The sequence below is a fragment of the Cheilinus undulatus genome, linkage group 4 (assembly GCF_018320785.1).
Source record: "Cheilinus undulatus linkage group 4, ASM1832078v1, whole genome shotgun sequence".
Taxonomy (NCBI): domain Eukaryota; kingdom Metazoa; phylum Chordata; class Actinopteri; order Labriformes; family Labridae; genus Cheilinus; species Cheilinus undulatus.
Window position 1 is genome coordinate 37,733,526 of NC_054868.1, and position 13,522 is coordinate 37,747,047.

Consider the following 13,522-nt stretch of genomic DNA (forward strand, 5'->3'; position numbering starts at 1 on the left):
ATAAAAACTAAACTGAAATTGAACACAGAAAGTGAAAACGAAATAAAAATAAAAACTGATGAAAAATCCCAAACTATTATAACCTTGGTGTGCATGTGTGTGTGCTTGCTGACCCAGTCAGGCCACTGTTGGGCGGGTGAGGGCTTCATGTTTGCATTTGCAGCTGCAGGGACTTGGTGAGGATGCAAAGTCCTGACGGTTGACTTGCTCCAAACCCGGGCCAGTTTACATAACTGAAGCACTGTAGTGCCAGGGGAGCCTGCCGTTAAATCAGTGTGTGTGTGTGGGTGTGTGTGCTCAGAACAATAAATGAGAATATTTGCAGAGGAAGAATAAAAGTGAATGTATGTGTTTAAAGGTGAAATTGAGTTAATATAAGCTAAAAATATATATATTTCCCTTATTTGTTTCTACTAAAATATTTTATATAAAAAAATAGCAGTGAATTTACATTTTATTTTCGTTATTTTGCAAAATTAGTCATTAAAAGACAATTTGTTGACTGGTTGAGTTTTCACAGTTCTTTTTATATATTAATTATTTATCAGAAAAACAATAAATACATGCCTGTATATGTAACATAATAAATTCCATTACAAAAAGATACCACTGAGAAAATACAGAATGTGATGTCCCACCTGGAATAGGCGCTTTCAAAATATCTTCAAATATTCAGTCTTTTGCAAGTTTTCATAACAGCATGATTTAGCTTTCTTCCCCTGACACTGAATTATTTCTACTGTAAAGTACCTCTTTTTTCCTCCTATTTTTAGCATCCCTCTGAAATTCTCGACGTGCAGCATGCACCCTGTTGTAATCTGGAATGAGTCCTGGAGTCACCCAGCACCTGTAAACGTGTAGCTATCACATGGTTAAAGTCAAGTGTTCAAATTCAAATGTCTCATTTGTTTGTCTTTGTTTGGAGAGAGCCGTTTCTCTCTGGCAGTGAGACACAAAGTGAAGAGCTCTTCATTTGCCTTGGCTGCAGCTCCGCTCTCCTCAGCAGCTGTCCCGACCTCCAGCCGTCATTTGCGTCTCCACGGCGCACTGAGATCGACAGGTGGAGGCCTCTCACTGCGGCATCAATGCATGGCTCCAGGGCCCTTAGCTGTGGGGGCCCTCTGGTATGACTCAGTGATGCTAAAGCCAAGTGCACTTAAAAAAAAAAAAAAAAAGCCTGTCTGCAGCACTATATTTACAAAAATTAATCCCACAAATAAGGGTAATAAATCCTGCAGTCCAAGATCCAGCAGCTAGGGAGGAAAAAAAAGAGTTTTGGAAAAATGTGCATGAAAATGTAAACATGGCTACTAAACTGAGTTGTGCATCCAAATTATTAAATCCATTCAGATGCAGGTTTTAATTATTATTCTAACTGATAAATCAAATTTTAGTAGATAAGTAGATTTTAATTATCTATAATGTCTGGAACATATAAATTGATTTTTCCAGTACCATTAGATTTCTTTTCCAGAATGTTAGTTCTGTCTAAATTAGCTGTAAACATAACATTAGATCAGTGCTTCCCACAAAGTGGGCCAGGAACCACTGGTTCGCCCTAGAGGTACTACAGGTGGGCGGCGAGAATTCATTTACAATAACAAAAATTATAGAAAGTGAAAACAAAATTTAATCACATTTTAAATTATCATAAAAAACCTGTTACATGTTATTATTTTGAGTCTTAAATGTAAAAAAAAATAGCAAGTTTTAAGTCATGTTACCTTTTTATAATTTATTTTTTGTGATGTGTAGAACCGGTGTCATGGTTTAACTGGTGTTGGATTAACTGGTGACACTCCTTTAAGCATACTGCTATGCTGTCATTTCCTGATTTTAAGAAGTTATAGGTGTCTTTGGAGACATTAATGCTACTTAGGAAGGGTTTACCAGGGCATAAGGTATGTTTACAGAGATAAATATCAACAAAAGATGCAGATGCCTGATTAAAGGGAAGGAAATTATACTTTGTGACCCAGCAAACATTTCCAGTGTAATGGTAACTTATCTGGAAGCAAAGCATTTGCATTAAAATTCCCTGTTTATAAAACAAAAGTGTGACAAATAAAATTAAAATATTGGAGTCTTAGGATATGGTTGTAGAAGGGTTTTTTTGAGGGTCCAAGAAGATTTTCAGGTTTCAAATTAGGCCTCATCTTACTGAAGTTTGGGAAATGCTCTAGATATCACCACCATCTTAATTATGGCAAACCTGTTAGCAAACAGACACTTTATCACATGTTGAGCCAGCAGGAAGCAACATTAGTATTTGTTGGGAGTTATGTCAGAGTAAAATGAAGGCATATTGCATTACTTTTTTATCTGCTCTGTTTTTGTGAACCAACAACATAACTACTTTTCTTATTTGAAAAACACGAATGTTTTATATTTCACCTTTTAAAAAGGTCTTATAATCCTCTGATAAGGGTTTGTTTAGTCCACAAAACAGGGAACGAGAGAATGAAGGCAAAGGTCTAAAAAGTGCAGCACTTTGTATGGATTGATAAAAATGACAAAAAAAAGTTAAAATGCCAAAACTATGGCCCAGGACACTTAATTTAAAATCATAAATAAATAAATAACTAAAACAGCATTAAATAACTATAAATAAAAGAAACATGTAAAAGGTGCGTTTTCAGTTGCAGAGGTATTGCACTTGGATTAGGACAAGTGGGACTAAGGTAGGGGTGCGTGGTATATGCGGGAGACGGTATAAATGATGTAAATTTGGCCTGCAGTAGAGATTTGGACTCTACCAACCAATCGCAATAATGCTTGTTAATGACGTCATCGTATCTGCCTCCGAGTTAGCAGGCAAAAACGCGTATTTTTTCCTCTCAAAGTCTGACGGCTGTACCGCAACTAAGTGTGAGTGTGTATGCTGTCTCTGTCAGGTTGCCTGGGGCTTTAACACAAGCTGAGTGCTGCTTTGGCTGGTCTCAGAGCCCAGCGCTGCAGCTCTTCCTCTTACAACGGCATAAACAACCGTTTAAAAGTCTATTTTAACTTATGACTTTCTTTTCTAAGTCCACAGTGAGTCAAAGATCCAGGCTGCAGGTCAGAAAAGCTGCTGTAAACTAGCCGTATTCCCTGGTACAGCAGCCAAAGCTAAGCTATGATAAACACGATACTAACGTCAAGCTCTTCAAAATAAAAGTCCGCGGCTGTTATTTTTCTGAATTAAAACATTAGGAAACATGTTCAAGTCATTGTCAGCCTAACACACCTCATCAGGTTAGAGATGAAATATGAAACTTAGAGTTGAGTATGCCATCAAAGGTTTGTTTCAAGGGTAGAAGGGGGTTAATAACACTTGAATTTAGATTAAAAAGCATTATCTCTTTTTAATTTTGTAATACTGAGATATAATACCGTTATCGTCAAAGGCAAGAAAAATACCGTGAAATGATTTTTAGGCCATATCGTCCAGGCGTAGACTAAGGTGAGGTGTGAAGCCATCAAGAAGTCAAACAGCGATATTCTGTACTATCTCAGGTCCTAACTGCATCATTCTTTATTTTCCAAACTTGAGTGGTTTAAATTTGGATCAACTCTGGGTCATAATTTCACATCAGAAAAATTGGAGTGGGTCCTGAGGCTAAACCAGTTGAGAAACAATGGTTTAAAGCCCAGTAATAACCAAAGATTTCCAAGGAGATACGTTGAAACATGCAACTGCTTGCATCCTACAACGTTTTGAAACCCAACCAGTTTCTACCACAGCAGCCGAGAGAGAATTTGTTCTGTTTCCATAACGACTCTCCCAGTCGCTCAGTTTGAAGTGATTCATTCCTTCAAGTTAGTGTGCCATAAATCTGTCTCAAAAGGAAAAATACAGCACAGTCACTGTTTTTTTTTTATATCGTCATGATTACAACTAAAATTAGACTGTATGATCACTGCATGAGGGTGATTTATCATGAATTCCCTTTTGTCATTATTGTCATTTTCACAGCTAATATAAACAAAAGACACGTGCTGCAACGACTCAGTAGATTATTTAGTGCAAATATGCACATGAGGTAAGGCACTTTGCCACAATGAGCTTTCTTACAGCATTTGAGTTAGAGTGAATAGATTAATAAGTTGTAGCATTTGACTACAGTAAATAGATTAAATCAAATTGGTAATTAGTACCATAAATAGATTAATTAGTGCAAACATGCATATGCAGTGAGGCTTTTGACCACAGAAAGCCTTCTTAGAGCATTACAGTTCCAGTGAATAGATTAATTAATTGTGAATTAATTGTGGATGAACTGCATTCATTATAATAGTTTCTCCTGACACAATAATCAAGGTTAAAAATTGGAAGAATTATATTCTCAAGTCAGTGAAAGCCATTTATAACTATAAAAAGAAGAATAGAAAACAAGATTTTTATTTCAAAATGTTTGTATTTCAGTATGTTGACCTTCCATGCCACTCGTTCATTTAGGGACAGGTTTTACAGTCATATAAGTCCTTTTTAGTTTATAAGTATTCTGTTTATAAAAAGAAAACTATTTCCAATCATTTGTATATCCGGTTAGATTTGTTTACATGTTCCATAAGGGTTTTTTTTCTGGGCACTTGTTATTTACTTTTATATTTAACATGAACACTGACTGAATCCTACCTGTCCACTCTCATGGCTTGTGCTTGTTAGTGGTGGGGAGTCTTCTTCACTCACGCAGCAGCAAATTGGTAGAGGGCCTGCAGCTGCTGCAGAAGTGAGGTTTTAAACATATTTCTTGTTGTAATAGCTACTATGTGCATAGAGCTAAATCATATAAGTTGTTATAGGCTATAACACCATACAGTTCACTAAAATTGATTCATAAACTTGGACGTTGATTTGCACAGTTTATGTTATGTGTTGCTAAAAGGCATGGAAACATTTAATTTCACGCCACAAGCTTGCAATGAAACAATAAATGTGCAAGCTAAGCCACATAGGCTTCTAAAAAGTTATCTTTTTTAAAGTCTAACTTTTTCACCAACTTTGCTCGGGTTATTATCCATCTTTCTCTCGTGATTATCACCATGACTGTCTTGGGTCGGAGGGATAACCATTGATGAGGTACACATGAGACACGGACGACCTTCACTGCCCAACCAAGCAAAGGTAGAGTTGAAATGCAATTCAAACAATGAACGTTCCTGCCCGTGTCGCTCTCACGAGAGCAGCTGGTTTAATGCCACTGTAAATCAGCCCACTGGGCCTTAAAATCAGTCCTGCCCACCAGAATTTCCACTGATCCTCCAAATTAGCCACTCCTACCCTGGCTCACTTCACGCTGCTGCAACTGTCACCTGTGATAGTCCTGAATCTCTGGTCTGAACTCGGCTTAAGCCAGCTTATCTTGAGTTTACAAGAGTGAACCAAAGCAAAACATGAGGTGAAAAAAGCTAAAATAATACAAGTGTAATTTCATTTTAATTATAGAATAGAGCAGCTTAGAATTGAGAAACAAACCAGAAAATCAAAGAGTAATACTAGATATTTTTAGGCTGTACAACATGGCCCATTTTACACTGACCAAGAAGCCTAAAAGTCAAGGCACACTGGCGCATTATAAAATGTTCCTGCTCACAAATGTTGACAGTAGAGTCACCTTTCAGCAGCCTCAGCCATGTTTTTAATCCGCCAGCACAAACGCACAGATAAAAGGCTCATGAACAAATATTAACAGTCAATTCTGTAGCTCTGCCAAATCGTGATGCATAAGCAAACTATGGCAGCTATGAGCCTGAGCTCCAAAAACAACGGCTACCTGAGAAATTACTCACTGTTAATTGTTCACAGCCATAAAGCATACGAAGCTGACTTAAGCAAAGGGTGAGGTCCACAGCAATCTACACTGCATGTCCATCACATGTCACGAGTTGAAGCGAAGTAACCGCACATCAAACACATTGTCGCAGTCATGAGGATACGAGTCCATTAACTAATAAAAATATATCCCCAGTGTTTACACTGCCTCTAAAAACACAACTCTTGCTCATTGTTTAAAGATGACAGGATCACATTTTAATTGATTCTTCGTGAAATAATTGCACTTTATGCAAATAGAAATTAAAAATTATGTTTGTACTCAACTCACATCCAAACCCTGTATCCTCATTTGTACCGGTTTATTTTTTGCCTTTCCTACATCTTCTTTAGTCTTTATTGCATTTATTGTTACTTTTATGTACAGCTTAAGAGGATTGTTTTTTCTTCTTTGACAAGAAAGAAAGAAAGATCCTAACTGAATGGAACTTCTTTAAAATAAAAATACTCAAGGATAAGAGAGGGAATATATCAATATACTGTATATCAATTCTGACTTACTTACAAGCCCATTCTCATGTTTTGTTTACTGATTAATCAGTCTGTTTTAAAATGTTTTTGTGCTAAGTTCTGGCTTGTTGAATTATTTTTTTAAGATATTATATTCACTCTCATTACCCATATTAGACTCCAGTATAAAACAGCATCTTCATTATAAAATTATCATCAATAAGACCTGTTGATCAATTCACCTCATTTTGATTAGTCAAAAAAAAGTTTGGTGTGATAGATAAACATGGAAAGATGTCTACTTATTGTTCTTCAAGATATCCCCGTTTAAATGCAATACAAAAACTAAAGCTATCACATTGTCTTTGTGAGTTATTTAGGAGGGCAGTGTGTGCAGAAATGGGTATGGTGATAGGACATCGGCCCCATTCCAACTTTTATGCCTAGTAGGACGTTCACCTCACCCTTTGAAGTACCTTAAAATGTTGGATATAAAGGCCACGTATGGGAGGAAGGATTTCTTAATGAGGAACCTTTGAATCTTCTACAGTTTAAGAGCAGCATGGCATAAAGAGAACTGCATGGGTTAAAGAATGGATCCTTGAATGTTCAACACCACTATCATATCTGAACTGACCTGATATGGCAGTTGCTAATGCAGCTGAAAGGGGGTCAACGTCCCCTGCGTCCGGAGCCTCAGAGTGGGGGGTTTGCACCACCATGCTTTTAAATTACATCGCATATAAGAACCTGCGAAAAAAAAGAACCACACAGTGGTCATACTCCTGATGCTGCGGCCATTAGACGAGCAGCATGTCACATGAAGGCAGCGGGGCAAAGCCCTTAGGACCCTAACTGCGAGATCAGGAGGAGATCCCTGCACAACCAGCATCGATCAGGTATAGGCTGAACATCGCTGCTGGTGCCAAGGTGTCGTCAACCAGTTCTCAACTGTTACAGCTCAACCTGAGGCAGTATTTCCAGGTTGATGCCTGGAACGTGACTTCTCTTCAGGAGGATTCTTGCACACCAGCCATGTTGAGGTAGCTGGCTCGGCTTGGGTTACCATCGGTGCCTTGTCCGAGGTGAGGCGCCCTGGCACTTGTGAGACTAGTGTTGGTGGATGCACCAACTACTGGTGCGGCTGTGCTGACAGATGCTACACTGAGTGGGTGGACCTGGCAGTTGTGAGCCGATTGGCCCCCTGGATATCGGAGGTAATGACTGTCAACAAGCGTTTACTGCATGCGAGACTGACCCCATTCTTTGGGCTCAGTCTTGTCCGTTGCGGTCTACACTCCAACAGGGGTTAGTAAACTCTGCAAAGACAGCGCTCTACACCAGACTTAGCTTGCACTTTCCTGAGCCTGATCCAGCTCACTGTGTACTGGGTTGGTTCAGATGCCAGGGACGGGACTGTGGGAGGCCTGGAGGACGGCCGGCAGGAGTTTCCTATTTTCTTTTCAAATTAAACCAGGTCTGTATCCAAACAGGAAGTCATTGACACTTGAATTACACTTGAACAAAACTAAAATAAATACAATTAAAAACATTAAAAAAAAAAAAGTTTACAGGCAATACAGTGAAATTTATAAATGTAACAAAAGGGGAGATTCATTACAAAAAAACAGAAATTCTGAAACTGATTGTGATTAATCACTTGACAGACACCCCTATTAATAACTAAGCTGAAAAATATCTATCAAATTTTAAAGCGTGCATCTGAGATCTTCATAATTGCGTCAACAGGTTTAATGGTTTCCGGCTTTTAATGGAAGAAAAGTGTTTTTCAATTTAAAAAATCACATTTTTTTAATTTGAATGTTGTGATTTTCTAATTTTTCGCAGTTCTGCTTGAAAAACAACATGAATGATATTGAAACTTAAACAAATTGGCAATCTTCTGATCATGACAATGCTATGGCTTTAGTATGAATGTTTATATATTTACATTCAATTCAGGCTCAGAGTGAGAAGTTCAAGCAATGTGTGTATTCCCCCAGCATGTTTTTTTTACTGAGAGCAGAGTCAAGTTGCTCTATTAGTCCTGTATGACAATGCAAACAGTAGATACTATAACAACTTCTGTCATGCATGTCCTATAACCTCACAGTGTTATTTTTTCATATAAACATTTAATTTGACAAAATGTATATCTTTGTGTGTAAAATTATAATGCTCTATCTCTGTGTCCTGCTACAATCTTCCACATGAAAAATCTACAAAAGAAACAAGAGATTAAAAGGGTTGTTGTTTGAAAATAGCCAAGTGAAAGTAAATCCAACAGGGACCAGGGCTATATAAACATGTTTTTATATTTAAATCTCTCCAGGAAATCAGATAAAAATAGATCACTTAGTCTTATCATCATGACAGAAATAACATCAAGCATTGCACAATACAGTAACTATCTTTTAAAGAAGTCTCCCTCAGTCCCTGATAAGAAGAACAGCCGATTTTATCACCCATCAAGGTGCTGCAGGTGTTGCAGCAGAGCCACATCTCTGCCCTCCCCACACAGGACTCAACCTTTCATCCGAGTGTTTGTGAGAGCAAACCCGCGCTCTCTCACCACGCTCCCACTCTGACACACGCTGCTCACCCTGCCTGGTGTTGAGCAGTGGGAGTGTGCTGCCGTGTTTTCCTTTCTGTTTGTTTAAGAGATTAAGGTGGTGAACCCCAGCCCTGCGGAGTCCCCGCACTGCATACCACCAGAGCTGCTCAGCAATGTCTCCGTCACTGCTGCAAGGGAACTATATTGTTCAGTCTACTTAATTCTTTTTCTTTTTAGATTATCAAGAATGACTTTAAATTTAATTTGTGCAGCAGTTTCTGCACTGCAAAAACTACAATGAAAAAGGTGCCCTATAAAACATGTCCAGCAAGTAGCCCCAACAATTCCTTGAGACAATCCAAACCAATCAAAACAATGACGGATTTTCGTGTCGAGGGTTGGTTATTCCTGTCTCTCGGGTTGCGTCCAGGGATTATGATGATGGCCTACATTTTGCATGCTGAAATCACAAGCCGGCCTTTGTCTAGAGAACATTTACATCTCTTAACACAGCTGGCTAGTCCAACCACTGGCACAAAACAAACAAGGAAGCAGGGTAGAAAAACAACACATAGGTAAAGTTACCACTAAAGAGGTCTTTTAGTGTTGAACGTCAAAACAACATGGACCATTCTGGATTTTTTAAAGTAAACTGAGGTTGGCTTTAAAGGGAAATTTGAATATTAAGAGGAAGAAGTGTTTATTTTCACAGCTTAATGTCTGGAAGCTAAAATACAGCCTGCAGACAATGTCACTGAGTGTGGCAAGATAGAATACCACAAATCTGTAAACTCAGTGTTTATTTCTTGAACAAAAGAGTGTTCTTTTTAATCATCCACACAAAAACTATATTGTAATTTGGATGGCAGATGTGCTTTGCTATATCACCTGCTTTTTAAAGTTGTATTTAAATCATCCTTCATCCCTGAGAATAGACATTTCCACCACAAAACATGCAGACTTTGTCACACATGAACAATAGACCCTTCTAAAGCTCAGGCATGCTGAGAGCATGTGATGCTTGAGGGGGGTGTGGCCCCTCAGGTGCTCTGTGGAGGTAATACACTCCTCAGGTAAAGCTGAATGACTCATTTGAACCAACACACACCTCATGGCACTCACGCACCTCCACTCTTCAACTTAACCTGACAACATACTCTGGGAATAAAGCAAAAGAGGAAGAGGGTTTCATGGTTACGGGAAAGAAGAGAACTTTCCTGCATTTGAAAGACTGGATCTGGACTCAAAGACAGTGAGTTTTTAGAAACAAATGTGATCTCTGGGCAGAACTGTTTTGAACTTGACTGTGCAGGATTTTACCGGTTTCCTTAGACAGTGGGAACCCTCAACAAAACTGTGGACTACTCTTTTGAGCACTATTTGCATTGAGTTGATTTTTAAGTCTGTCTTTTGAGGGACATTTTTTAAACCACCAATGACGATGCCAGTGGTCAAAGTTGAGAAAGACTCTCCGGCAGACAGCAGTTTGTCTGCCTCCAACCCTCCTCCTCAGACGGAGGAACAGCCCAGAGGTCGCAGAAGAAAGAGACCAATCCAGAGAGGGAAACCCCCTTACAGCTACATCGCACTCATCTCCATGGCTATCGCCAACTCTCCAGACCGCAAGCTGACTTTAGGCGGCATCTACAAGTTCATCACTGAGCGCTTCCCCTTCTACAGAGACAATTCAAAGAAATGGCAGAACTCCATCCGCCATAACTTGACTCTCAATGATTGCTTCATCAAGATCCCTCGAGAACCAGGTCGGCCAGGGAAGGGGAACTACTGGGCTCTGGACCCAAACGCAGAGGACATGTTTGAGAGCGGCAGCTTCCTGAGGCGCAGGAAAAGATTCAAGCGCTGTGACTTCAGCACTTACACATCATACGTCCATGAAACACCGGTTTTCTCTCCAGTCCAGATCGCAAGATCAGCTGCATACGCCAACACCGTCTATCCCAACATGACTGTGAGTCCCACCTACGGGCAGCAACTGCCCTCCAGCTACTATCCCTCATCTTCTCCGCCTGGGTTTGGACCTGGTCAGACCCGCATGTTCAGCATAAATAACATCATAGGACACCCGACTTCAGCCAGCATGCTTGGAGGTCAAGGGTCAGAGGTGATGCAGCAGCCAAGTCGGAGCTTCAGTCCAGAAGGGCTTCCAAATGCAACGAGTCCCTGCAGCCTTGGAGCCCCTCCCTTCCAGGGCCAACCATGCGGAGGGGCCGTATCATCTCGATCCTCTACACATCCCGGGTTCACCTACTCTGGAGCAAACAGCCATCCACATCACCATCACCCCCACCAGGGCTCATATGGACAGAACCATGCCCAGGGGTACATGGCAGCAGGACGCATCCATTCCTCAGCTCACGGCCCTGCAGAGTCCATGGACCATTATGACAGGGTCTCCCCGGTGCAGCTGGGCTCATTCTCCCAGTATAACAGCGCTGCAGGTCCCATCCCTAGCACTGGGGGATACCTGAGACACCCGACATACCCCGGGAATATGGACAGGTTTGTTTCTGCCATCTGAGCTGATGAGAATCTTGATCTGAGCATCTCATTGCCATGTTAACAGACACGTCTGCAAACGAACAGGGTTTAAAGGCTTGTTCATGACACGTTTTAAGGACAAGCTGAACAGACTGATGAAAACATTTCTCCTGACACCACTGTGATTTAATACTAAAAGATTTTTCTAGATTTTTGGTAAGCTCAATCTGAAATAGGGATTTAAAGGTCATGGCTCTTTGAGGCACATAGGAGTGTACATTTGTTTAATGTGTGTGGTTTAAAGCTTTTGCTGTCATGGATTGAATGTGCAAGTTTAATAGTTACGTTACTGGTGACTTTAAGTGAAAGGCTTAATTTTTGTAATAAATTATTGCTTTTTGTTGTCTTGAGCTTTGCAAAAGTGGCTTGTACTAAGGAGCATCAGCTTTGGTGCATTAACATGTATTTTTTGCTTTATGAAAATGCATAATAGGTTGCTTTTGGAAATAAACGCAATGAACTTTTGTTCTTCGATTTAATTTATTGACACTTAATTTATTTTAATTAGACTTAAATATTCGGCAGCATTTCGACTAGGAACATTAAAAACATTTAGACTAGGAACCACAATACTCTCCAGCATATTTCTCTTTTGTGGTTGCGTTGCCGTTTCAGCTCAGCTGGCTTGAAGTGCTGTCTGGAGCCGAAGTTTTCACCGTGACTGACCTCAATTATCATGTCCAGACATCAACACAGCTCTCAGACAGACAGACAGACGCAGTTAATCTGCCACATAAATCCACTAATCAGGAAAATGAATTGACTTGTAACTGGATATTTCAGCTCATAACATTAAGTAGGGTGAGTCCTTTATCTGAGCACCAGAAAGCCTTCTTCGCTAAAGGTCTGCATGACTGACAAGATGAGACTTGCAAGGAACGGCTTGGTTAAAGTGACAACACTCAATTTTTCTATCAGAAAAAAGGCCTTGTTGACAGAACTTGAGCTTTTTTTTCAAACATAGCCATCCATGTCGAGTGCTACTGAGTCTTCAAGTCTGTGGATTAAATGAGGATTGCAGTAATCTGCAAATGTCAAATTATAGCTTCAAAAGGACAGTTGTTTATTACTGCAAGTACTGCACTCAAGATAAGTGTAGTAGGGGGTATCACAACAACAATCTGATAAAAATCAAGATTACAGTAAATATAAGTTAACTGAAACTAAATTAAAACTAAGCTTTACAAAAAAACTGAAACTAAAGATTAATTCTGTGCTTACAAAACTAACAAAACAAAATAAAATAAGAGACAAAACCTCTTTAGTTTTTGACTGACTGACATGTACATCCAAGCCTGGAGAGTAAAATCACCTGATTTGATTGAAGAAGACTACACACATATCATTTCAGGTCTTGAATTGAATAAAAACACCAGATTAAACAAATAAAATGATATCAGAAGATCCCTTTTGGGTCTTGCCCCTGACAAGTATCTCATATTGCCAAAAAAATAATTAACACTAAAACTAATAAAAACTAAACAAAAATGAAACATTTTTGCTAAATAAAAACTAAACTAACAAACCTGCAGTAAAAACTAATAATGAAATAAAAATAAAAATAAATGAACAATGCAAAACTATTATAACCTTGGCTGGACCCCTGTTATGCTCACATAGGTGTAACCTTAGAAGGTGTAAAGCTGCTATTTCTAGGATATCTACACACAACATAGTAAATATTGCAGATCAAGATAATATTTGAATTCAAATAAAATAATCCAAATGTTGCCTTTGTCATTTAAACAAAATGCCTGTGTGTAGTGTTTAATAACTTTATAAAAACTTTTAAAATAAATGTATATTTTTGGTAGCATGTCGTATTGAATCATGCACGAAAAACTAATCGCTAGTGCCTAGACTGGGATGAGACGTGTTGTTGAAACAGTAATGCTTTTCCAACAGCAACAAGGAGACATCATCTAAGTTCAACTAAATATATCACTTTTTTATCTTTCTTGCCCTGATTTGACGGAAACACATGTAAAGTTTGAAAAATGGCAATTTTTTTCTACTCTTTCATCCAACATCATCTGACTGATTTATTAAAACACTGGGCAAAGTTGTAAAATTTATTTTGGCAAACAAAACTGCTCAGAAACGAGATAAAGCTAGTCCTATATTTTTCATCTGACAGGAAAAAT

At 39.0% G+C, this 13,522-nt stretch overlaps 1 protein-coding gene across 1 annotated transcript; it reads left to right on the plus strand.

Annotated features, from left to right (window-relative positions):
- Positions 1–10,254: 10,254 nt before the first annotated feature.
- foxe1 (forkhead box E1) lies at positions 10,255–11,358 on the plus strand. Its single transcript, XM_041786317.1, has one exon. It carries the CDS (start codon positions 10,255–10,257, stop codon positions 11,356–11,358), a length of 1,104 nt encoding a protein of 367 aa, XP_041642251.1.
- The last annotated feature ends 2,164 nt before the right edge of the window (positions 11,359–13,522 follow it).